The sequence below is a fragment of the Myotis daubentonii genome, chromosome 4, assembly GCF_963259705.1.
Source record: "Myotis daubentonii chromosome 4, mMyoDau2.1, whole genome shotgun sequence".
Lineage (NCBI taxonomy): Eukaryota > Metazoa > Chordata > Mammalia > Chiroptera > Vespertilionidae > Myotis > Myotis daubentonii.
This window is the reverse complement of record NC_081843.1, coordinates 106853393-106876412: the sequence shown is the minus strand read 5'-3', so window position 1 is coordinate 106876412 and position 23020 is coordinate 106853393. Positions and strand designations below refer to the sequence as shown.

The 23020-nt window shown below is 45.1% G+C and overlaps 1 protein-coding gene across 1 annotated transcript; it reads right to left on the bottom strand.

The window, feature by feature from the left end:
• Positions 1 to 589: 589 nt before the first annotated feature.
• HMGCS1 (3-hydroxy-3-methylglutaryl-CoA synthase 1) lies at positions 590 to 17620 on the bottom strand. The gene is made up of 11 exons (XM_059694824.1): positions 17482 to 17620; positions 12238 to 12296; positions 10202 to 10659; positions 9378 to 9503; positions 8714 to 8878; positions 7046 to 7211; positions 6067 to 6237; positions 5283 to 5389; positions 3564 to 3689; positions 3182 to 3345; positions 590 to 2283 (listed from the first exon to the last, which is right to left on the bottom strand). The coding sequence occupies exons 3-11, from the start codon at positions 10647 to 10649 to the stop codon at positions 2194 to 2196; spliced, it is 1563 nt and encodes a 520-aa protein (XP_059550807.1). The 5' UTR covers positions 10650 to 10659; positions 12238 to 12296; positions 17482 to 17620; the 3' UTR covers positions 590 to 2193.
• Between the last annotated feature and the right edge of the window lie 5400 nt (positions 17621 to 23020).

Genomic DNA, 23020 nt, shown 5'->3' with positions numbered 1-23020 from the left:
CCTCTCTGAAATCAATAAAAATATATTTAAAAGAAATTATAGCAAACTTCATACATACTCATCACCCAACTTGGGACTTCCTTTCTTTGTCTAAAGTGTAATAATAAATTATCAGTATAAATCACTCCACACTAGAGGGACAGTTTCTTGAAGGCAAGACCATATATCTTATAAATTTTATTTCTGACTTAAGTGAGTGCCTTGTTTATATCACATTTTGGAATGTTTATTGAATGATGAATGAATAAATTTAAATAACATAGGTGCCCATATTTATTTACTTATTCATTCATTCATTCATTCATTTTAATATATTTTTATTGATTTCAGAGAGGAAGGGAGAGGGAGAGATAGAAACATCAATGATGAGAGAGAACCACTGATCGGCTGCCTCCTGCACGCCCCCAACCCGGGCATATGCCCTTGACTGGAATCGAACCTGGGACCCTTCAGTCCAAAGTCCAACGCTCTATCCACTGAGCTAAACCAGCTAGGGCGAAGTGCCCATATTTAAAGATAGATTATCAGATTATCAGCTGATTTCTTGCCTAAATGTTAGTTTAGGAGAGAAAAAGAAGACACAAATATCTGCCATATTTCTCGAAAACTTTATTCAAAGTTATTCACCTCACTGTCAATAAGGTGTACAGTTAATTCTGTGCCATATTACTGGGCCTGCCCATTGCTGGCAATGGACTTTGAGACAACCCTTTTTCTGACACCAAAAGTTACTCTTTTCAAAACATACCGAACTCCCAATACTTGTGGAAGTATTGCATGCACCACTTTCCCATCGATCTTTAAATCTGAACTTCCATTATTAATCTGGATGTTACAATGAAGTCATTTTAACAAAGTATGACTGTACAAATCAAAGTACCACTAGTTAATATTAGACAAGAGTATTTTACAAACACTACATTACATATTACCTTGCAATGTGAAACATTACATTTCATATTTGTGTACGTTTATTTTAGATAACTGAGACTTCACAGAATTTAACAGCAAATAAAGTTTTAAAAATTGAATTCTGTACATTAGTTCCAACTAGCTCTATTTTACAGTCTATAAGGCTCATGTCATAGTTCAGCACCAAAAATATCTACAGAACTGTCTAGCCAGTCTTATTCGGACCTTGTGATAGTTTTCTTAAGGTGGAAGTCTGAGAAAATGCTTTATAGATCCTACTTCCAGATCTAAGCGTAATACTCATTTTGGCTGATTAAACTATGTAAAAACTTGGGTTTTACCTTTTTATTTTCATTAAGCAGATTTTTTTAAAAAAGGAAAAGAATACTTACAGTCTTTCGGTTGCATTTATAACACTGACGCAACAGAGTAACTAGTGCCTTGCCCTATCCTTCCTTTTTAAAATTTTTAAAAGGCAGCCAGAAAAATGTTTTGTTTATTCTTCAAAATAGGGTACACAGAAGGACTGCAGCAACAAGCTTCCTCATACACAAGTTCCAGTAACATCTCAGTGTTTTTCCGCCTCGTTCAGCATGAACGGATTCAGGGCAGACCTAGAGCCACACTCAGAGCTGAAACACACCAGGCCGCCCTCCCAGGCCTGCTCAGGGCCAGCCTCTCCGCTCAGGCCCTGCCATCACTCGCCACTGCTGCCTGGATTTACAGCCACATTCCAGTTTCCAACTCCTCTCTCCAGAATGTACAGAGTTTAGAAAAACAACGTTTGTCTTGCCATTTTCAAACAGGGTTTGTGTATATCACATGTAAGAGCACATTCCTTAAACTAGAAACTTTTTATCAAAAACCACAGGTACTTTCAGTAATCTTGTTTGTTCAAAGTATAAAATTCTTATCCATTCAAAAAAATTAAAATCGAAGACCAGTACCTCTGCTCCTTTCTGCCAGAAACAAATGACTCATCAAACCACATTTAAAAACTAAGCTTCATGCATACGAATGGCCGGAGAGGTATGAAGTTTTGCAGAGCCCTTAACATCATGGAGTACAGTAAGCATGAGCGAGACTCAATAGGAAGCGAATTAGCAAACTGAGCAGAGACTTTCCCAAGAACACGATAGTTTTCCAGGCTCCATGTCAGTCACAAAATTTTAAGCAACATGTAATCCTTTAATATTGTCCCAGACATCCCATTCCCAACCGTTCCCATACATCCCCACCCCGCCCGCCCACACGGGTCTTCCCCGCATGGCACGGCAGTTCTTAATGCTCCCCGTTGCTGATGACAGCTGCTTCTGGCTCTGCTGCTGTCCCCGGGAGCCGTGGCACTTTCTTCGCAGGACTTGGAATGTGCTAAAAATCAATGGGAGAAGCCGCCTCAGGTCACTGCTGCTTTGAGTCATGGTGCTAATGCAAGTTCCAGTAGAAAAGCAGAGCGCAACCTTGGAGGTTTATGCTAAATATATTCTATATAACTGTTCACAGCGGGAACTGAACACCATTCTTTACCTTATGGTGAACTTAAACAACTATCAACACAGCAAGAGAGGGGGAGCCCAGAGACCCACCAGCCACGGCCTGTACTTGTTACATTTCCCATTCACAACCCAAACGCCGGAAGGGTGACCTGCTACCTAATTTGTATAATAGCAAGAAGCAAGATTATGTTCACCAAGTTCGTGCTGAGGAGATGTAATAAATAACTGCAAGGTTATAAAGTCCTCAGTTTGAACCTGGCTATGATCCTCGTCAAGCCATTTAACTTCTTACAGCCTCATCTCTAAAATGGCATAGTATCATTAACCAAAAGGCCATTTTGATAAGGATTAAATGAGAAAATGAAAATAAAGTACCGAGCACAGTAGGAATTCAAAGCACAGCTATTATTGCCACCTCCTGGCAACTTTGGAGACCACTTTGTCAACGGCCCAAGAGAAGAGAGGTGAGGGCTGCAACACCCTATCCTTATGTGCTCTCCCAAGATGTGTCACAAATGAGCCTCTCTCTAGACCTGTCTTCCCCTCAATTCTGGTATTATTAAAACTTGAAAATGATAACCATTTAAATGCAAGGACTTTATAAAACTGGGAAAGGGCACAGCTGGAACCCAAGCCCCAAGCCCGCTCTGAATCTCTCTTTCTGATATTCCCTAAGCTGCTAAGCCTCAGGTAGGCCCCCCACACCCAGCAATATGAGGATGGAAATGTCCCCCCACCAAAGCCCACGACCAACCACCACACGCTCCCTGTACCTCAGTGGCTGTGCTTGAATGCACAAGTCCTACTCCTTCATTCAAAGTGTTGGCATTAGGAGAGGGTCGCCGGGCGTAAGTTCTCCTGTGCTTTTCATCCACTCGAACCAGGTACCATGTTCCTTCAAAAAGGGAATCTATGGAACTCTGGGGAATGTAGTTGCCTGAAGGAAAGGCAGAGAATGTGAACAATTAGTTATGATACACAACTTACCTGGTAATAAACTGAAGAGTTGCTTATTTTCCTACAATTTTCACCAACATCAGGTTTGTACTGAATACAGCCTAGATCTGTGGATAACCGTATCTTTATGTGGTATGTTTCATGTTGTTACAGGCTTTGCGGTGTATATGTGCGTATATTAACAACAGAATATTTTACCCAGGTGATGAGTGTCCTCTCTGAGCTTCATGCTTTCTGAAAAAGCAGCTGGTGCCACACATGTCCTTGAGTCGAGCCTCGATTTAAGGTCACATAGACTTGCTGTGATTTTATCAAGAGCAGAACCTAAAATAGTAAAGAATTCCAAAATTAAAAGATTAAAAATAGCATGCCCGAAAGCCTAAGCAAAATGTTGCCAAATGTTAAAAAAAACCACTTTCACTGCTTGTTATAACTACTGGCTATCATTTAAAGATAAGATGGTATCTACCACCCCAGCCGGTGTGGCTCAGTTGGTTGGGGCATCATTCTGTGCACCAAAGAGTCATGGGTTTGATTCCTGGTCAGGGCACAGACCAAGGTTGTGGTTGGGGTGCATACAGGAGGCAACCAAGCAGTTACTCACATCAATGTTTCTCTTTCTCTCTAAAAATCAATTCTAAAAAACTATCCTATATAATAAAAGCCTAATATGCTAAGTGTCTGGTTGTCTGGTCGGCTGTTCAACCAATCAAAGCGTAATATGCTAATGATATGCTAAGGCCACTCAACCGCTTGCTATGACGTGCACTAATCACTAGGGGGCAGACAGTCGACCGGTTGCTATGATGTGCACTGACCACCAGGAGGCAGACGCTCTGACTGGTAGGTTAGCTTGCTGCTGGGGTCCGGCCAATAGGGACTGAGCGAGACAGGCAGACACACAGTCCCTCCCCAGCTGGCCAACATCCCAAGTCTCTCCCTGGCCCTGGCTGTTGTAAGTACGGGTGCTGGTGGGCCACATTATTATGCTGATGACAGAGGGTGCCAAAAGGGGGAAATCAGAAAATCTGAGTAGAAATGACTCAACAATTCCTGTAGGATACTCAGGGGGATCTCTTGGCCTGGCCTGCACCCTCTCGCAATCTGGAACCCCTCGGGGGATGTCAGAGAGCTGGTTTTGACCCGATCCTGCAGGCCAGGCTGAGGGACCCCACTGGTGCACAAATTCGTACACCGTGCCTCTAGTAAATATATATATTTAAAGATAAGATGGTATCTATCTGACACAGCTTCTATGACCTCTGACTAGACACCTGTTCAGTGTCAGCCAGTGCACAAGTTTTTAAACAGGTGAGGTTGAGACTATAAATAACTTGTATAGAGGCAGTTTTTAAAGCAGTGCCAAGTCTACCATCATTCTGTTTTTGCTCCTTCTACCACAGAGAAGGCACAGAAGTTTCCTTAAAAGTAGCCAAGACCATAAAGTTAGGAAAACTAGATAACTTAAATATTAGTGAACAGTAAGAAATGATCTGTTATTCACTCATGTGATCAGACTCAATCATTAAACACTCAAAAAGCTGCCTGCCTTAAGTAGATATGCTTCCTTTCCCCTGACTACATGTTGAGAACACGAGATGAAAGGTAAAGTTCTTTGCCAAAAAAGGAATAATTAAAACACTCCACCATAAAATGTTTAAACTGGTATTTTTTCCTGATTTGGAAGCGTGGAGAGAAGCTATCCTCAGGCAGACAGAGCTGCCTTTCACCCAGGTAAGGCAGATTCTTAGATGAGAGTAAAACCCAGCTGTGTGGGAAGAAATACTGACATTGAAATGCAGCAACGCCCTGTGGGACAGATGCCCTGTGGGACAGACTGAGCGTGCTTGAGAAGCTGTTGGACAACCTGCCCAGAACAGGCTCCCACACATTCTTGTTGAAAGACTTGGTGTTTACCTGGGGTGGCATCTTGGGTAACTTTAAGGGAGTACAGGGTGGCAGCCAAGCCAGAGCCATAGGAGAACACGCCAATCCTCTTCCCTGCCAGCTGCTGAGGCGAGTACCTGTGCAGGGGAGGAGCCAGGAAACTTAACTGATGTGAAACAAGTGTGCAGAAAGCTCTGAGCTGGACTAGGAACTCGTCCTATAGCCTGAGGGACCTAACCTAAAGCTTGACTTGACAGCTAGCCCACAGAACCAAGCTGTTCATCTCTTCGAGGAGGAGGGGGCTTATGAAAGTTATTTTACCATAAAATAAGTCACCTTGTCAACCGGGCATTTCTGGTTCAACTGCTGGTCAGGAATAATAAAACCATGAGAACAGGAGCCAGAAAAGCCAGTGTGCCTAGTTGGTGTGGCTCAGTGGCTGAGTGTTGAGCTATGAACCAGGAGGTCATGGTTTGCCCAATCAGGGCATATTCCTGGGTTGTGGGCCTGATCCCCAGTGGGGGGTTTGCAGGAAGAAGCTAATCCATGATTCTCTCTCATCATTGATGTTTCTGTCTCTCTATCCCTCTCCTGTTCTCTCTAAAATCAATAAAAATATGTGGGGTTTTTTAAAAGCCATGTTGACATGAAATACTATGGAATAACGGTAGCCTCACCCCATATATTCTTTAAGTCAATGGACAACAGGCTAAAGAGCCTGGAAGTACAATTTCCGTGACCTGGCACCGAAGCTGGTCTTAGAATCCTAACATTCCCTGAATGAGGGGAGTTAGTAGCGGAAAGTGATACTTACTGGGCCAGAACAGAGGCAAGGGAGCCATACACGGAGGACGTGTACATGTTTCCATTCTGATTGGATACAAGCAAAGATGCCTTCGTTTTCTGATTGAAGAGGTCAGAACTAGCCTTCATAAATGCCTTTTCCACATCTCTATCAAAGTAAGTATCTTCTAATTTAACATCCCTGAAAGATTTGTAAAAGACAGCTTTAGTGTTCAAAGACTCCATGTTTATTGTATTAGTGTACCCAATTATTATTCTAATCTCCAAGTGTGTATGATTCTGTTCTTTATGATTCCATTTGTTAAAGGCCAGGTAGTAGCATGCTAATTGATATGGAAGATATAACAGTTGTAAACAGATAATCCTTTTTCTCAAAGTTTTTAATAACCAAGTTAAGACAACTTACTTCTAACGGGTTAATACACACACTAAAGTGTTGCTGTCACCAAAAAGAATATACTATTTTGAGTCCATAATCATGTCTATTGAGTTAGGAGAATCATTGTATTACAGGAGCCAAGTCTTAAAAGGTGAGTAGAATTTCATCAGATGGAAAAGGGGTAGATGAGGAAAAGTGGAAGAAGGTTGGCAGTGAGCCTGAACAGTGCGGAAGCTATGGAAGGGAGGCCGACTCTGACTGTGACAGTGAGCAGATGAATCTGGGGCCCAGGGCTGGGGAGAGGCAGGAGGAGAGTGAAGAGGCTGTTGTAAGTATAGGTGCTGGTGGGCCACATTATCATGCTGATGACGGAGGGCGCCAAAAGGGGGAAATCAGAAAAGCTGAGTAGAAATGACTCAACAATTCCTGTAGGTAAGCCACCACTTCTCTGGGACTCAGTTTCTTCATTGATGACACAAATAGGTTAGACTAGATTACTTCTAAAATCCTTTGGACTCTAAAAATTTCAGGACTGTATAAATAATAGTTGAACAGATAGGTATAAGAAATGCTCTCATATAGGAGGAAAAACCCCTAACATTCCCCTTACCCAAAGGCTTCCAGGCCACCATAGATGCTATTTTTATCTCTGTTCTGGTCATTCAGGAAGTCATTCAGCATCATCCGAGCCAGAGATTTCTGAACCAGTTTACAGTATGGTGAGTGGAAGATCATGAAGCTGAAATCGTTCAAGGTAAAATCTCTATCATTTCCCTCTGAAAAAGAAATCCAAAGACATTATGAAATTCATGTAAATGACTTTTGAAGTTTTATTTTTGAACAGGGCTAGGATGTTTTCATATCTTTAAATCACAACCAAAAATATACTGTACAATGAAATACCTGTGTGGTTTAAAATGCTTATCAAAAAGACAGTCAGAGATAGAATATATACTACCATATTACCGGTTTTCAGAGGTAACAGTCAAAACCCATTAGTGGATTGTGTAATCAAGTTAGTGGGTCAGGGCTAGGAGTTTTTTATCTTAAAAAATTATAGTTTAAAAAATTAAATAAAATAGAAAATAAGCTGCATAATTCACAGCATGGATAAGCAATTTCATGACACTTTTCTTTGGGTTCAGCACACACAAAGGATGTAAAGTGTATTTCTCACTGCGTGTCCTAACAGTCACAGAATCGCCGTAGCCTTCAATACAGGCTGCTCAGCAGTGCCCATTTTACAGACTGCAGCAATGCTGCTTGTCCAGATCCACCAGGTGTCTCACAACCTCATAAAGCCAAGCTGGACTATGGGAAAAGTATATTTTATCTGATAATACTGTGCGTTGTAACAGCACTGACTCAATACTGCCCTTTTTCGTACCTCAGAACTCCTTTGGCTGAGCCTGTCTCCTCCTGGAAAAGATATACTATATCCAGCAGAAGAAATAAGCAGCTCTGTCTATTTCTTTCCCCAGTCAAAATACATGCCCGGTTTTTAGGCAGTCTGTACTGGTCAGAAAGCAGTGCCTGAATTAATACCTAAGACTGTGCTGTGTCCTGCTGAAGTTCTGACCGTCAGAATGTTGTTTCATAGACAATGTGCCGTGATGCGACCATCTTCCTCCACACTGTAATCAAGTTACTCTGCGAAGTCTGCCACCCTTTTGAGTGGTCATCAAAGACACAGACTGCCTGTGGCTCACCAAGTGTCTCAAAGCATGTACCCGAGCTTATATCATCATTACTTTTCTTCTAAAAAGCTACACAGCTTTAAAAAAACTATTCAGCCTAGATTCTGAAAACTATTAAAAAGTATACCACTGGGGAGAAAAAAAGAACCTTTTCAGGGTTAAAGATGGAGATTAATGATGACATTAAAAAAGCCAATATGAATCCACAGGTCAAGTACAAATGGGGGGGGAAATTGACCTTCTTACAGCTTTATCTGGACACAGTCACAAACGAAAACCCGTGGAAGGACCTTTCACAAAAGATGAACAAAATTCAAGCTACTTTCTTTTACCCTACTTTTTAGTTTTCTTACTGGGGATAAGTCAGCCTAAGTACTTGTGCAGAGATATCTCATTTCCAAAGCTTACCTCTTTTCCTAAATTACACATTCTCCAAAACTACAGGAAATGCCACTTGGTGGGTGAGGAAGACATGGTTAAAGGACTCTGATTGATGAAGCATGCCCATGAGCAGTTTCTCACTGAAGACACCCAGACGGTTGTCTACCCAGACCAAGCTGAGGAGAGCGGCGGAAACCCACCTTTCTGCCACTGGGCACGGATCTTTTTGCGGTAGACAGAGTAGCAGCGGTCTAATGCACTGAGGTAGCACTGGATGGAGAGTCTCCCATCCACGATGGGATATTCGGAAAGCATGTCAGGCTTGTAAAAGTCATAGGCATGTTGCATGTGTGTCCCACGAAGTCCTATTAGAACCAAAAAGGAAGATGTCCATGGATTTCTGCTTCTTGATGTCACCATGCTAGCAAGCATTACTGGGCCCTCCTTAACTAGTCAGCTCTCGCCTCTTGCAGCATAGGCATGACACGGTGAAGCCAATAGTAACTGAAACAACTGTATCCACAATAGGCCTAAGACTCTTTGGCTATACATTTTCATGCAAGCTTCATAAATCTAACTGGGAGATGTCGGTTGCTTTACTAAACTGAAATAAAGCTTGCCACTCACTGTGTGACTACGGGCAAGTGCTTCCTTTAAGTTATTACTTAAGCCCATTTTACTTCTCTGCAAAATGGGCATGACACTGCTCATCTCACACAATTGCTATGAAGACTAAATATGATAATACAAAGCACTTAGCAAGTAGAGTCTGCTGTGAATGACCACTCAGTAAGCACTAGCTTCTATTTTCAAATTTCTCAGCATACTGTGCTAATTTAAAAAAACAAAAACATTCCCACTCACCTCGTTCAAAAATTAAAGGAGCATTTGGCCCAATGAGCAGAGCAATGGCTCCGACGCCACCTGTAGGCCGAGCATTTCCTGTGGCATACACGGCAATATCTCCTGCAACTACCAGGGCGTACCGTCCTGAAAAACATCGTCAGTGCAAAAGAAGGTGACCCATACTGTAAATATTACATGTGGAAACTGAAGTGTTACACTTCCCCCAGAATATGCTTTCCCCGTCTTTGGAAAATGGGCCCTGGCCGGGTGGCTCAGTTGGTTAGAGCACTGTCCCGTACACCAGAAGGTTTCTGGTTCAATTCCCAGCCAGGACACATACCTAGGTTGAGGGTTCAATCCTCAGTCAGGGCATGTACAAGAAGCAACCAATTGATGATTCTCTTTCACATCAATGTTTCCCTCTCTCTCTAAAATCAATAAAAAGTACATATCCTTGGGGTGAGGATTAAAAAAAAGTGGTCTAAGTTTTGATAAAGTAATATCCTACATGATAAAGATAACAGATTCATAATGCAGATATGCTAAAAGTCTTAGCTATCTTCCTGAACAAATGCCAACAAGCGTAAGTGGTAACGTTTGCATATGGCATTAATTAAAAGGTCATCTGGGCCATGGGTTCGATTCCAGTCAAGGGCACATGCCCAGATTGCGGGCTCGATCCCCAGTACGGGGTGTGCAGGAGGCAGCCGATCAATGATTCTCTCTCTTTCCGCCTTCCTCTCTGAAATCAATAAAAAAATATTTAACATTTTTTTTTAAAAAGGTCATCTGGGCCTATTCATCCTCAGAGATTGTTTCTTTGGAATAGAGACATAACGCACCATCCCAGGAGCTGGACTCGATCCAGTTCACAGCATTGAAGACAGCGGCCGTGCCTCCGTAGCAGGCGTTCGTGGTATCTATTCCTTCTACATCTGTGTTCCCAGACTCCTCAAAGAGCTGCATCAAATTGGTCTTCACTGACTTGGATTTGTCGATGATTGTCTCTGTTCCGACTTCCAGCCGCCCAATGCAATCATAAGAAAGGCCATTTCTCTCCATGAGGTTCTGAACCACAGTCATGCAAAGAGAGTTGATATCTTCTCTATCCGTGCAGAAGCCCATCCTGGCCTGGCCCAAGCCAATAGTATACTTTCCAGCATCTACACCATCGTATTTTTCCAACTCAGCTTGATCAACATATTGAGAAGGAAAATAGATCTCAAGGGCAACAATGCCCACATCTTTTGGCCAGGAGGCTTCTGCATTCAAAGGAAGTGACCCAGGCATGGTGCTAGAGCTTCAGGAAGAAGAACAGAAGAACATTATTTCAGGTTCTAAATTGTTAAGTTCAAATTTGAGAAATCGACATTAAGAGTTCAACTATCACCTAAAATATTAGTTTACTTTTAAGTTCACCATACTTTACTTAGGGTAGTCAATTTTAAATATAGCAATTATAGTAAGAATGAAGTACTATTATTCAAAATTATCATCTTTTAGAAAAGCTTGCACTTTATTCAAAATTAGACATCTTTAATATATTTGATTTTTTTTAAAAATATATTTTATTGATTTTTTACAGAGAGGAAGGGAGAGAGATAGAGAGTTAGAAACATCGATGAGAGAGAAACATCGATCAGCCGCCTCCTGCACACCCCCTACTGGGGATGTGCCCGCAACCCAGGTACATGCCCTTGACCGGAATCGAACCTGGGACCTTTCAGTCCGCAGGCCGACGCTCTATCCACTGAGCCAAACCGGTTTCGGCAATATATTTGATTTTTTTACAGAGAGGGATAGAGAGCTAGAAACATCGATCAGCTGCCTCCTGCACACCCCTGAGTGGGGATGTGCCCGCAACCAAGGTACATGCTCCCGACCAGAATCGAACCCGGGACCCTTGAGTCCGCAGGCCGATGCTCTATCCACTGAGCCAAACCAGTTAAGGACAAAACTAGACATCTTTAGATTTAAAGTATGATTATTAGAAATAAAGGAAACTCAAACAAGATTCTTCCATGTTGTAAAGAACTATGTGATATCTATCTGTCTGTCTGTCTGTCTCTCTCTCTCCCTTCCACTCTCTCTAAAAATCAATGGGTGAGGATTAACAATAAAAAGTGTTTTTATTGAGTTGAGAGAGGGAGAGAGAGGGAGAGAAAGAAAAAAAAAACCGATGTAAGAGCGTACCATTGGCTGCCTCCCACAGGCACCCAGATCAGGGATCAAGCCTGCAACCTGGGCATGTGCTCTGACTGGGAACAGAAATGTGATTTCCTGGTTGATAGGTCAATGCTCAACCATTGAGCCATGCCAGCCAGGCTCTTTTTAAAATATATATATTTCAGTGATTTTAAAGAGAAAGGGAGAGGGAAGGAGAGACAGAAACATCAATGAGAATCACTGATCGGCTGCCTCCTGCATACCCCCCATTGGGGATCGAGCCTGCAACCCCAACGTGTGCCCTGACCAGGAACCGAACCATGACCTTCTGGTTCATACATTGACATTCAACCACTGAGCAACACTGGCTGGACTAAATTTCTTTAAAGAGGAAGGAAAGGTACACTTTCACCACAGCTCTGGAAACCTTTAAAGCTACCTTCCAACAAGAAAGTACCAACAAGACTCAAGTCTGTTCTAAAGCAAAGGCTCAACCCTCCCGGCGAACAAAAGGAGCCAATTAGATCTAGGTTTTTACATTAGTCCATTAAACACAAAATTAGCATTAACTAGTATTTCAAGCTAGGGTGTAACCCTGTACAGGGTTTGAGGCTGTGTGGCACATAGGAATGGTTATCTGCCCTCGGATAAAAATTAAATCCCCCCTTCCTTTTGAGAGGACACTCCTTAGTAGCAGGACAGGGTGCCATACCTGTGTGAGCGACAAAGAACTTCAGTCTCCAGGTCTGTCACTGTTTCCTCCTTCAGGCACTAGGAATTTCAAATAAGAACTTCATTTAAAGTCATAAATTACCACATGAATTCAAAGAACAACTTCAAAGTGAGTTAAACATTTCCTTATCCAATTACATAATGTAGTACAGAATTTGACCTTGCTTAGGAAAAATGTTACCTAACGCTTATAGATAAACCTTTCCCCCTTTATTGTATTAACTCTTATAGGGGCAGGTTCAGACCTCAGGATTTTTCAAACAAAATACCTATCTTTCTAGCAAGATGTAATTATCCTCATTTACTCACTCATGCTTCTAGTTTTCAACTCTGCGGCATTCAGCCACATTCATTTGCCCCAACCTTTTAGAGTGATTTCCCCTTAGTGCTTGTATTGAAGACAAGCATTTGACACTTCAGGGCCAAGGAACATCAAAATTTATCAACATTTAAATTGAGTAGAAATAGTGCAGAATCTCAGAGGGAAGGGGAGGGGGGTGTGAGGTAATCAACCAAAGACCTTGTATGCAAATATGCAAAAACTAAGGACACAGCTAATAGGGTAGTGAAGACGGGGTGGGGGTGGGAGACAGGGGCAGGTCAGAGAGGGTCAATGGGGGAAGAAGGGAGACATTTTAAATACTTTCAAAAATGCTTTCTTTTAAATAAATAAATAGAGTGGAAAGAAAATGGGATGATGACCTGCAGCACTTCCTTTAGTCCACGTGTGCTGTAGGGTTGTTACTTGAGACAACAGTTCCTGTTTAACAGTTTCCTTTGCTCTCTAAGTACTGGCCCACTTGGCACTGGCCCAGAGACTACAGTGAGATGCTATTTAGTAAAGCTTTACTTTCTTCACATCAGATCACTTAAGAGCTCTTCACAGACTTCGTATCGTTTACTTCATTACGTTTAACCTCACCTCCCAAAATCAATCAATCCTGCCCCGGCCAGTGTGGCTCAGTTGGCTGGAGCGTCACCTCCGTGCACCAAAAGGTGGCAGGTTCAATCCCCAGGTCAGGGCACATGCGGGAGGCAGCTGACCGATGTTTCTCTCACATAGATGTTGATGTTTCTCTCTCTCTTCCTCCCTCTAAAAAGCAATTTTAAAAAAAGTTTTAAAATCCCAATTTTTACAGGAACAGGAAAGACTACTACATTCCACAAAACCTCTTTGATTAAAGTATTAAATACATACTTTGAAAAAATAAATTTTTCTTTTCTTTATTCTCTCATTTTATGCTGTGTAGTCTGCAAATTAAGCAGACCATGCAGACCAGTTCTCACTGGTGGGGGGAAAGCATGATTCCCTCTGAATGTTGAGACTACTTAAATAGCAGTAATATTTCTTTTTTAAAAAATATATATATATTATTGATTTTTTACAGAGAGGAAGGGAGAGGGATAGAGAGTTAGAAACATTGATGAGAGAGAAACATCAGCTGCCTCCCGCACACCCCCTACTGGGGATGTGCACGTAACCCAGATACATGCCCTTGACCAGAATCGAACCCGGGACCCTTCAGTCCATAGGCCGACTCTCTATCCACGGAGCCAAACCAGTTAGGGCAGTAATACTTCTTCTTGAAGCCATGTACGCATACGCATTCGACACTATTTATGCCAAGGAAATTTCCCCTAACTGCTGATATTCCTTCTTTCAATTTTAATTATTCAAACTGGGGAAGAAGGAGAGCATATGAGATCTTGGTCCTCAGTATATGTCGCCAGTTTGGCTCAGATAAACTCTTATAAAAATTCAAAAGATAACAATAACTAAATAAACTGGGCATGAATGTTGGGAGAGGGGGAAGAGGAAAGGGGAAAGAGAGGAGGGGAATGGGAGTAGAGAGAAAGAGGCGGGGGAGCAGGCACTAGAGGCAAAGAAACAGAGTGGAGAGTCGCCGGGGCTCCCTGGAGGAGGAGGCCTGGAGCACAAATGGAGGCAGTAAATGCCACTGTGGGGAAGAGTCCATGGGAAAGGGATTAGGCTTCCATCCTCTTCTGTCATCGCTAGCCAGGTTCTCTGTTCTGCCTGCAACAGCCCTGCCGAAGTCTCCAACAGATTTCTCCTAGAAGGTGTTTTCAGAGCAAGTGCCAGAGCCGAGCAGCATGGGTCAGGGTCAGGACGTGGTTAATGAATCACAAGCGGCTGGGCAGGTTACCACAAAGGGTGTTTGCAAACTCCTGAGGCAATGAGTTTGGCAAAGATTAAAATGATGAGGCTGCCTAGTTCCTACAACCATGCTTTTTTCTGGGGTTTAGTCAGTTGTTCTGAATTCCTCCTGGCTCCCCTGTAGCTTGATTCCAACAGGTGGTCAGAGAAATTCAGGGCACATTTGGGTACAAGATAAACTATAAGCAGTCACCTGGCGACCTGCTCACTATTACAGGAGAGGAATCCAGGCAATTGAGAATAAGCTGCCTTTCCACCACAGGAGCAAGCAAACAAGACTGCTGTGAAGAAAGCCTTCCTGCGCGTACACTCTGGCTGGTTCTCTAAGTATAAAACATGGATACCCCTGCCGACCCCCCTCGCCCCCCACCTCAGTTACTGGTCTGCTATCAGAGAGTATACTCATATTTCAATACCTTCTTGTAAGATTCCTCTTCTAGGAAAGTTTCCTAGGTTTTCTAATCAGGGCCCTGCACTCCTGCAGCAGGCACGTCATTCACACCAAAGTCTCCATATTCTACCCTCAAAAGAAAACTATGAGAGGTCCTCCTATCCCCCCTGGGTTCCTAGACTCCTCTTGGGGGAAGGACTGTATTTTTATTCTTTTGAAATCCCTTTGAGACCTTGGAGTAAAGGGCATTCAACTGCCATTTTTTAAGGGGCTGAATCTGGAGTTAAAACAATTACAGGACAAATCTTGTAGATTCAGTACTTGTAGCTGCCCTCACTAGTAAGTTCTTTTTGCTATCACTTTTAAGGCGAGCGGCAGCACCAAAGAGTGTTCAGAAAATTAGCTCTCTACTGCTGCTGTTCAAAGCAAATGGTAGGTTTCCACTGTTCCCAGATCCTAACCCGAAAAATGTAAGGAATCGAAACAGAATCAGACGAGAACATTTGTTAGTCTTACAATCATTCCCACATGCACACATCCCCAAGCACAAACCCTGCAGAGAAGACTGTGAGCTTGGAAGATTAGCTTCTCCCCTAATGCTCTAACTAGGTATACTCAGCTGACAGACAGCTAGTAAGCATCACACATGTCAAGCACTAGGATGAATAGGTGACTAAGAACGAGTCCTGCCCTCCTCCCATTAGATTGGGTGACACATTTCTCAACCTTTTCTATCTATATCACCTTCTTGAGAAACACAGAAATATCACACCCTTCTATACTTGGTTCTTTAGGAACCCGACCTAAAATTATAAGCCTTGATATCCCTTTCTAAACGAAACTAAATAGTGATTCTGACATATAGCCCATCAAGCTCCTCCCTCCACAACCAACTTGTGTCTCCCCACATTCAGTTCCACTGGATTATGATTTTAAATAATTCTAGGGTACCAAGGAAACACGTCCCATCAACACCAGGGTTCTGCATTTCCTATGAGAAAAGCTATCTAAAATACTGACCAAAAATTCTCAAAGCCAATCCCAGTGAAGAGAAACAAGATGTGAAAGCATTCTGGAGGAATATTTAAGTAAACAAGATCAAAAGCAAGCGCCAGAATTAGCCTAGCAGATGATATGGCCGTCTATGGCCTCAAACGTCACATCCATGTAACTCTCCCCAAAGGCAAACACCCTCTGAGAACTGGAGTTACCGACTAAGGTAGCATGGAACTGAACTAAACTAGAACTGAAAATGGGACAAACTTAGAAGAGAGAAACCTACAAAGGACAAACAAAACAAAAAGAATGTCTTACTCCACCCCCCCACCCCCCCACCCCCCGTAAAACATGCTCTTCCTGCTCTTCCCGTCCATACGAAAATAACTGAAATTTTAAAAATAAGGTTTTGATCAGAGAATGAACACAGACTGCTTAGGTGTCTCAAGCTGCAAAGACCCACTGGGCACAGGTCCGTGTTGAGGACTTTCAATCCGCCTCCTGGCAGAATCTGTGCAATACAGGTCCACGCTCCATCTCAGAAGGAAAAGCCGGGTAGCTGCGTGAGCCCCTCCATTCGTCTTGATTTTGTCATTTATCTCGCTATCCTTTCTCACGACCTGTCTGTCCCTGAAACGGAGCCCCTGGTGCTCAGCGGCAGCAGACCTGGCCCGGCTGCAGCAGGCTGCCCAGAGCATCCCGAGCCCCGGAGGGGCCCGAGGAGCCCGAGGGCCCAGGCCACAGGCAAGCACGGCAAGCAGGGGCAGCCTCTCTCTACCTGTGGTCCAAACCCCTTCCCCGGCGTGGCCCTGAGCCACCCCCTCTCTACCGGGGGCCGCGGCAGGACATGCGTTTGCAAAGGGTCCATGGACTTGCTTTGGGAATGTCCTTGACTTAACCCAAAACCTCTGGTGTGTGCCTGGCCCATCACATCGTCCTGGCAGGTCAGGCCGGTCCTGAAGCTGTCGGCAGGGGGGAGGTACGGGAAACCCTGTTTTTCAAATGGGCACAAAAATGACGGAGGCGGAAGGTGGGAGGCAGGAATCTGGTCTCTGAAGCAAGCGCCGTGAGCAGCAGCCAAGAGCGCCAGCCCTCGGCCAGGTTCCTCGCAGCCGCGATGCCGTCCTGCCCCTGCGCTCGGCTGGGGATGCTGCCCACTCCCCTTCCTCCCAGCAACTGCCCCTGGGGTGGCAGGACACACCCCCTGAGCTTCCCCGTCCCCGGGCGTCCCCTTCACTGCAGGCGGCAGGAGCGCCCTGGCAACCCAGCTCCGGTCGCGTCCCCGGCAGATGCCCACGCCCTCCCCTGCCCTCTCGGTGGTCACGGCTCCTGCCCCGGCACCTCCGACTCCTGGCCGACTGTGTCCCTCGAACCCATAACCTTCAACGCCCTCTCGCCCGCTCCCCTCCGCAACTCACCAGCCCACCCCAGAGCCCCCGGCCCCGCCCCACGTCCGCCCCGGGGGGTGGAGGGGCCCAGATGCCCGGCAGGGAGCCTCGCTCGGCCCTGACTCTCGGTGGCCAGGTCCCCCTCTGCCCCGAGCCGGACCGAGCCGGCCTTCTTCGGGCCTAGTCAAGGGCACCGCCTCCGCCTCCGCCGGCCCTCACCCCGCCCGCGGCCCCTCCGCCGTCCAGCGACGGCCCTCCGCGCGGGGCACTCACCCAGAGGTGACCGGGCGGCAGAGCGGCAAAGGGAGCGAGCCACGAAGGCGCAGGGCGCGGCGACTCCCCTCGCCACCGGCTTTATAGCCGCCCACCCGCCCGACTCCGGCAGCGCCGGGAGGCAGTGGGAGGCGGGGCAGTGGCTCAAGCAGCCAATCGCAGCCGGCAGACGAGCCCGGCAGTGCCCGCCCCCCATCCGGGCTTCTACCAATCAGAAGGAAGGTAGAGGCGGGCGCTCGCTCGGGTTTTTCCCTCGTGGCTGGAAGGGCGGGAGGAGGGGCGGTGGCCGAGTCGGAGGGCAGAGGAAGTGGGGTGAGAGAGTGACGTCGAGTGGCCCGAGAGCCGGCCTGCCAATGAGAGCGCGGCGCCAGACGGCGAGAGCCAACGGGAGCGGAGTGAGAGGTTCGGCGGCCAATGGGAGCCGAGTGAGAGGAGACGGGGGCCAATGGGGCCTCCGCGTCCCACCACTGGGGAGAGATGGTCCAGTGTGGGAGGCAAGTTGGTCCTCGCTGGAGAGTCCGTCAGGTTGCCTAGCAACCAGAGCGCGGCTTCACCTGTACGATTTCTGAAAACTTGATTTTGAATTCGTGCTTAACGTTTTTCTAGTTTCCAGAGCAGCCAAGTGCGCCTGCCTTACAAGTGGGAGCAGAAGATGCCACCCAGAATTTATAAATCTGTAAATAGTCTATTTGTAAATACCCAATATTGTCACCTCTTTCAAAACTATCCTGACTTTTTAAGAGATGCTATTGGGACAGTTCTTCCCAGTAAGCCTAAGAAGATAGTGTGGGGTTAGGTTAGGCAGCAGCGAGGAGAGCGAGGGCTGTGCAGGGAGGTGTGGTTCGGGGTCTGGGATTTTTGCCAGCCCAGGCACTCCGAGGAAGGGCTCCATGGGGCCTGTTCCCCACTGTTAATTCTGAGCTTGATATGTGGTAGGTGCCAAATAAAAGGTTGTTGAAAAAAGGAAGACACCCCATAATTCTCAGCGTAGGGAATCCACAGGATAGGGACTAACTCTCCCAGAAAACAGAGAGGAGCAATTGCAACTGAGGAAATCACTGGAGTACTATTTAGGAGACTCCAAAGGAGGACCTTAGGGCCTTAAACTTGCACCCCCCCCCCCCAGTGGTTTTATGGTCATTTCACTATGGACATTCCCTTTGCTGAAGACCACTTTTCACTTGTGGTGACCACATTCCATTCTCTCCCCTCTGGGTATGCATAAAGAAGTCTCTGCCCAGAAAGATCCTGCCAAAAGTCCTTTAAAAGCCGCTGACTCCCTTCACTGGGTGCTGGAGCCATCCAGGCTCAGCCAAGTGGTGTGCGGATGATTCGAAATCCCTACCACTCTGGCCTCTCCCTCACCACTGGCCTGGTGTTAGACTCGGCCTCCTCTCCTCCTCAGGTAGGGAAACTCTAATACTTAGCTTTGGTGGAGGACCATGAGAGTTGTTTGTATCTCTCACCCTTGAGCTGGGAAACTGTTGATAAGGGGTCACTGATGCATCGTGTAACTAGTGTTATGTGAAAATTTATTATCTGCTAGAGATTCTAACCTAGTAAGAGACATTCTCAGCAGCAAAGTAGCAAAATACATTGTGGACGAAAGGGACCACATGCTAACCTGACAAGCTCAGGGAAGGCCTGCATGGTGGTCTTGCAAACTCAGAGACCTAGAGTAACAAAGGATGGTCTGAAATTAAACTTTAACTAAGAGCAGTTACGGTGGGTAGTTACGTCCTAGGCTGATATCTTCACTGACAAGGTCAACCTTTACCTCAACTGAGCCTATCTGTCTTGTTGCATCTATAACATACCATTGAAATGTCTGGGTAACTTGTAACTTCCCTTTTTCTGGACCCCTTGGGGCACAATCTAATATGCCAGGACAGATACCACAAATTCCTTCATTATTATCATATTAATTGTTCCTGCACCCACCTAAGTATATGTCTGTCATTTTACTTTTTATCCAATCCCAGAGGTTTCCCCACTTTGTTTTCTCCCGCCTCTCTAGCCTATCACCAATGGATTTCATGTAACCCACCTATGTCCCTTTCCTTTGATTGCAAATGTATAATACAGATGTAACCCGCCATTCTCCGGAGCATTATCTCAGTTCATTGAGGTTCTGCTTCCCTTCATATGTCGACAGTTTGGCTCAAATAAACTCACAAAAATTCTTTACAGGTTTCAATGGTTTTTTAGGTTAACAACATGGACAATGGAACCACTATGAAGTAGTAACATTAAGTTATTTGGGGGAGAGGACCATTCAATAATGGTCTTCTCTCCACAATATTGCCTATTTGTTCCAGAATCAATGCCATTGCACACCTTCCTGTAGTAACTAGGTGATAAAGGGAGAAACACAGCCTGATTGTGATCAGCTGCAATTTTGAGAGAGGAATTAAACATTCTTGGCATGTTAGAGTGCATTGAAAGGCAGTTAAAGACAAACACAAGGAGGATACAGCTTTGTCCTTAGAAAAGGACAGCAAATAGTTCCAACGTCAGGAGTACACATGGGAAATGATTAGCCAGATAGTCATGAGGGTGATCATCTCATACAACAGGAAATTCCCTCGAGGCACAGACTGTCCTTTTGATCAAATTAATCTTCAATTAAGCAAAGTGAACATGGTTATTGGTCATTGGATAACACTGAACAATGAATAACAAAATTGGTTTGTGATTAAATACAGAACATATCAATTGAATTTTAAAAGCAAGCCTCTGAGATTCTGTGAAATATCATAAGAGATTATACCAGGCTCCACAAATATTAGATATGGCCATGCAATTGAGGACAAAGTACAAATATATTTATTTTGGGAGGGGCTACACATTTGTTTGGTTTTTAGCTGCAATTTGACACAAGCATAGTGAAGTCAACGTTGCACTGGAATGTGCATTTTTAAGGCATGGTAAGGTGTATGTTTTATTGTACTGTTTCTAAATGTAATGCCAAGTCGTATTGATCAAGCCCTGTAGATGCTATGCATCCAAGGCAAAGCATGATTTATTGTTCTGCCCTACTGTGTGTGCGTGTTTTCAAATGATAAAAGAAAGCTTATTCAGAAAGTCACAAAGGTAGTAGAAGTGAGCCAGCTGGGCCGAATAGGCTCAGGAAACAAGTTACAGAAGCAACAGAAGGGCCCTTGGCGCTCAGGAGAAGGGAAAGCAGAGGTAACACACCCGGGGGTGGGGTGGAGAGGGGATGGGAAAGGTGGCGGTGAGCTCCTGAGAGGGACAGCGCTAATCTGCCCTATTTTGAAAGGAACAAATGCTTCTCAGGAGGTAGGAACATGTAATGATAACATTTAGTATTAGAAATGCAGCCATTGAATCAATATTTACTTTTTACCTCCTCTGTGGCGGGGATTGTGCTAGCCAGAGTGAGGCAAACCCTAGCTACAGGTGCTTTTTGGCATTTGAAAGTGAGGTGTGCTAAGACTGTAAAATACACACCAGATTTTAAAGACTGGGGGGTGGGGGCGGGCAGGAAGGAAGTATCCTGTTAATAATTTTTATGTTGATTACATGGAATGATAATATTTTTGTTATAGTGGGTTCAATAAACTATATTCTCAAAATTAATTTCACCTGCTTATTTTTAGTTCCTTTTTAGTTTTGGAATGTGGCTGCTAGAAAACGTAAAACGACATAAGCAGCTTCCATTTGTGCCGGACAACTGGAAGACAGACTCTGTCCTTTAAAGAGTTCAGAGTCTAAAGAGTGGAGGAGAGAAAAGGAAATATGGCAAAGGGCCGGGTTTCCAGCCTCTAACTCACTAAAGAGTAGGAGAGGGAGGGTTGGGAGGACGCTTCAAATTTGTCAGTAAAGGTACGGTCATCTGTTCGGGTGTAAACAGCTTTATTTTGCCCCAATATTCGATCAACTCAGGTTGAATTCCCTGTCAGGGCTATTTCTCCTGAAACCTTCCACTTGGCAAGGTGGCATTGGGTTTTATGAACTTTTACTGGGTTTTTGTTACATCAGAGGAGGGGGCTCAGCCCTACTTGTGGGTTCTGGTACTAGCCTCCCTTTGCTGACCAGGCTCGGTCTTGGCTGTCCCAGTGCTGCCAAATCCTAAGGCTTCACAGCTTTCATCTGATGCCCTGCCCAGGAGTCCGCCCTCAGCTGTAGGCTCACTCAGCCCTGTTTGCAGCAAAAGCCCACAAACCCTGCCAACCAGAGTTTCAGCTCTCTTCTTTCCTCTGCATGACACGGAGCTTCTGTAATCCTTCCACACGACCCGGGGGCTGAGGGGCCTGCCTGCACATTGACATGTGCTCCACTCCAAAGTGGTCTGGTGGGCCCCAGGGAGGTATCTTCCTCTCTCCAGAACTCACCTCCCTGGAAAGTTCTGAATGGGAACTTGATTGAAAACCCTTCTAATTTAGCACTCCCTCCCCAACAATCCAGTGGTTTCCAACACTGCTTCCCTCTAGGGTTTTCCCTCTCACCCCTCCTCTTGCCCATCTCTCACCCCTGAAAGGGTTACTACTGAGGGAGGATGCATGAAAGGTAGTTTTTATTTTATCTATTTATTTATTTTTTTAAATCCTCACCCAACGATATTTTTCCCGTTATTTTTTTGGAGAGAGTGGAAGGGAGAAGGAGAGAGAGAGAAACACCAAGGTGAGAGAGACACATCAATTGGTGGCCTCCTGCATGCCCCGACCAGGGCTAGGAGCCTGCAACCAAGGTACATGCTCTTGACTGAATTCAAACCGGAGACCCTTCAGTCTGTAGGCCAACCCTCTATCCAGGGAGCCAAACCAGCTAGGGCAAAAGGCACTTTTTAAATAGCAAAATTAGCTATAGTTCAAGTGCTACACAAAGAAACATGCCCAAAGGACAAAGGAAGCTCACAGGAGGGGTATCTAACCCAGCCTAGTGGTCAAGGCTTTCCAGAGCATGTGATCTTCATTCATGTAGCACATTCTGAAATCTGGATTGAGCACTAATGTGTGCCAGGCACTGTTCTGGGCTCAGGAGATCTGTGTGGTACACAAGACAGGCACGATTTCTGATCCAGGGAAGCTTGGTGGAAGAGAACTAGACACTATGTGAGAAAAGTAGCCAGTTGTGGTATCTTCAGACAGTGATAATGCAATGAAGAATGAGAGAGAAAATGACTGTGGGGTGGATAAGTGCACGGGGTGGTTAGGAAAGATCTCTCTGGCTTAATGACACTTGAAGGATGCGAAGGAGCCAATCTATGAAACTGGGCAGAGTGATGCCAGGCGAGGGGCCCCAGGGGCCAGGCTTGCCTGTTTGAAGAACAGGAAACACAAGGCCCACTGTCTGAGCTGAGTTCTGAAGGACTAACAAGACTTCTCTGGGTTGTGGAGCAGAGGAGCAGGAGGTGAGGAGGGGGAGGGGGAGTCATTGCAGAGAAAGGGAACCATCACATGTACAACGTGGGGACTGTCTTTCATCGAGAGTGAAGGCGAAGTTGTGGTAAGTCACAGTGAAATCTCCCTTGGGCTGGGGTTTTCAGGCAGAAGGAATGCTAATGGAGCAGGGCACC

What these genes read in the sequence shown, in the direction of transcription:
- HMGCS1 (XM_059694824.1), bottom strand. Translation starts at nt 10,649, where the DNA reads ATGCCTGGGTCACTTCCTTTGAATGCAGAAGCCTCCTGGCCAAAAGAT. An exon ending in CTTGCCTCTGTTCTGGCCCA is followed by an intron (nt 5,390 to 6,066) that starts GTAAGTATCACT and finishes TCCCCTGCACAG; the next exon opens with GTACTCGCCTCAGCAGCTGG. An exon ending in AGAGGACACTCATCACCTGG is followed by an intron (nt 3,346 to 3,563) that starts GTAAAATATTCT and finishes CCTTTCCTTCAG; the next exon opens with GCAACTACATTCCCCAGAGT.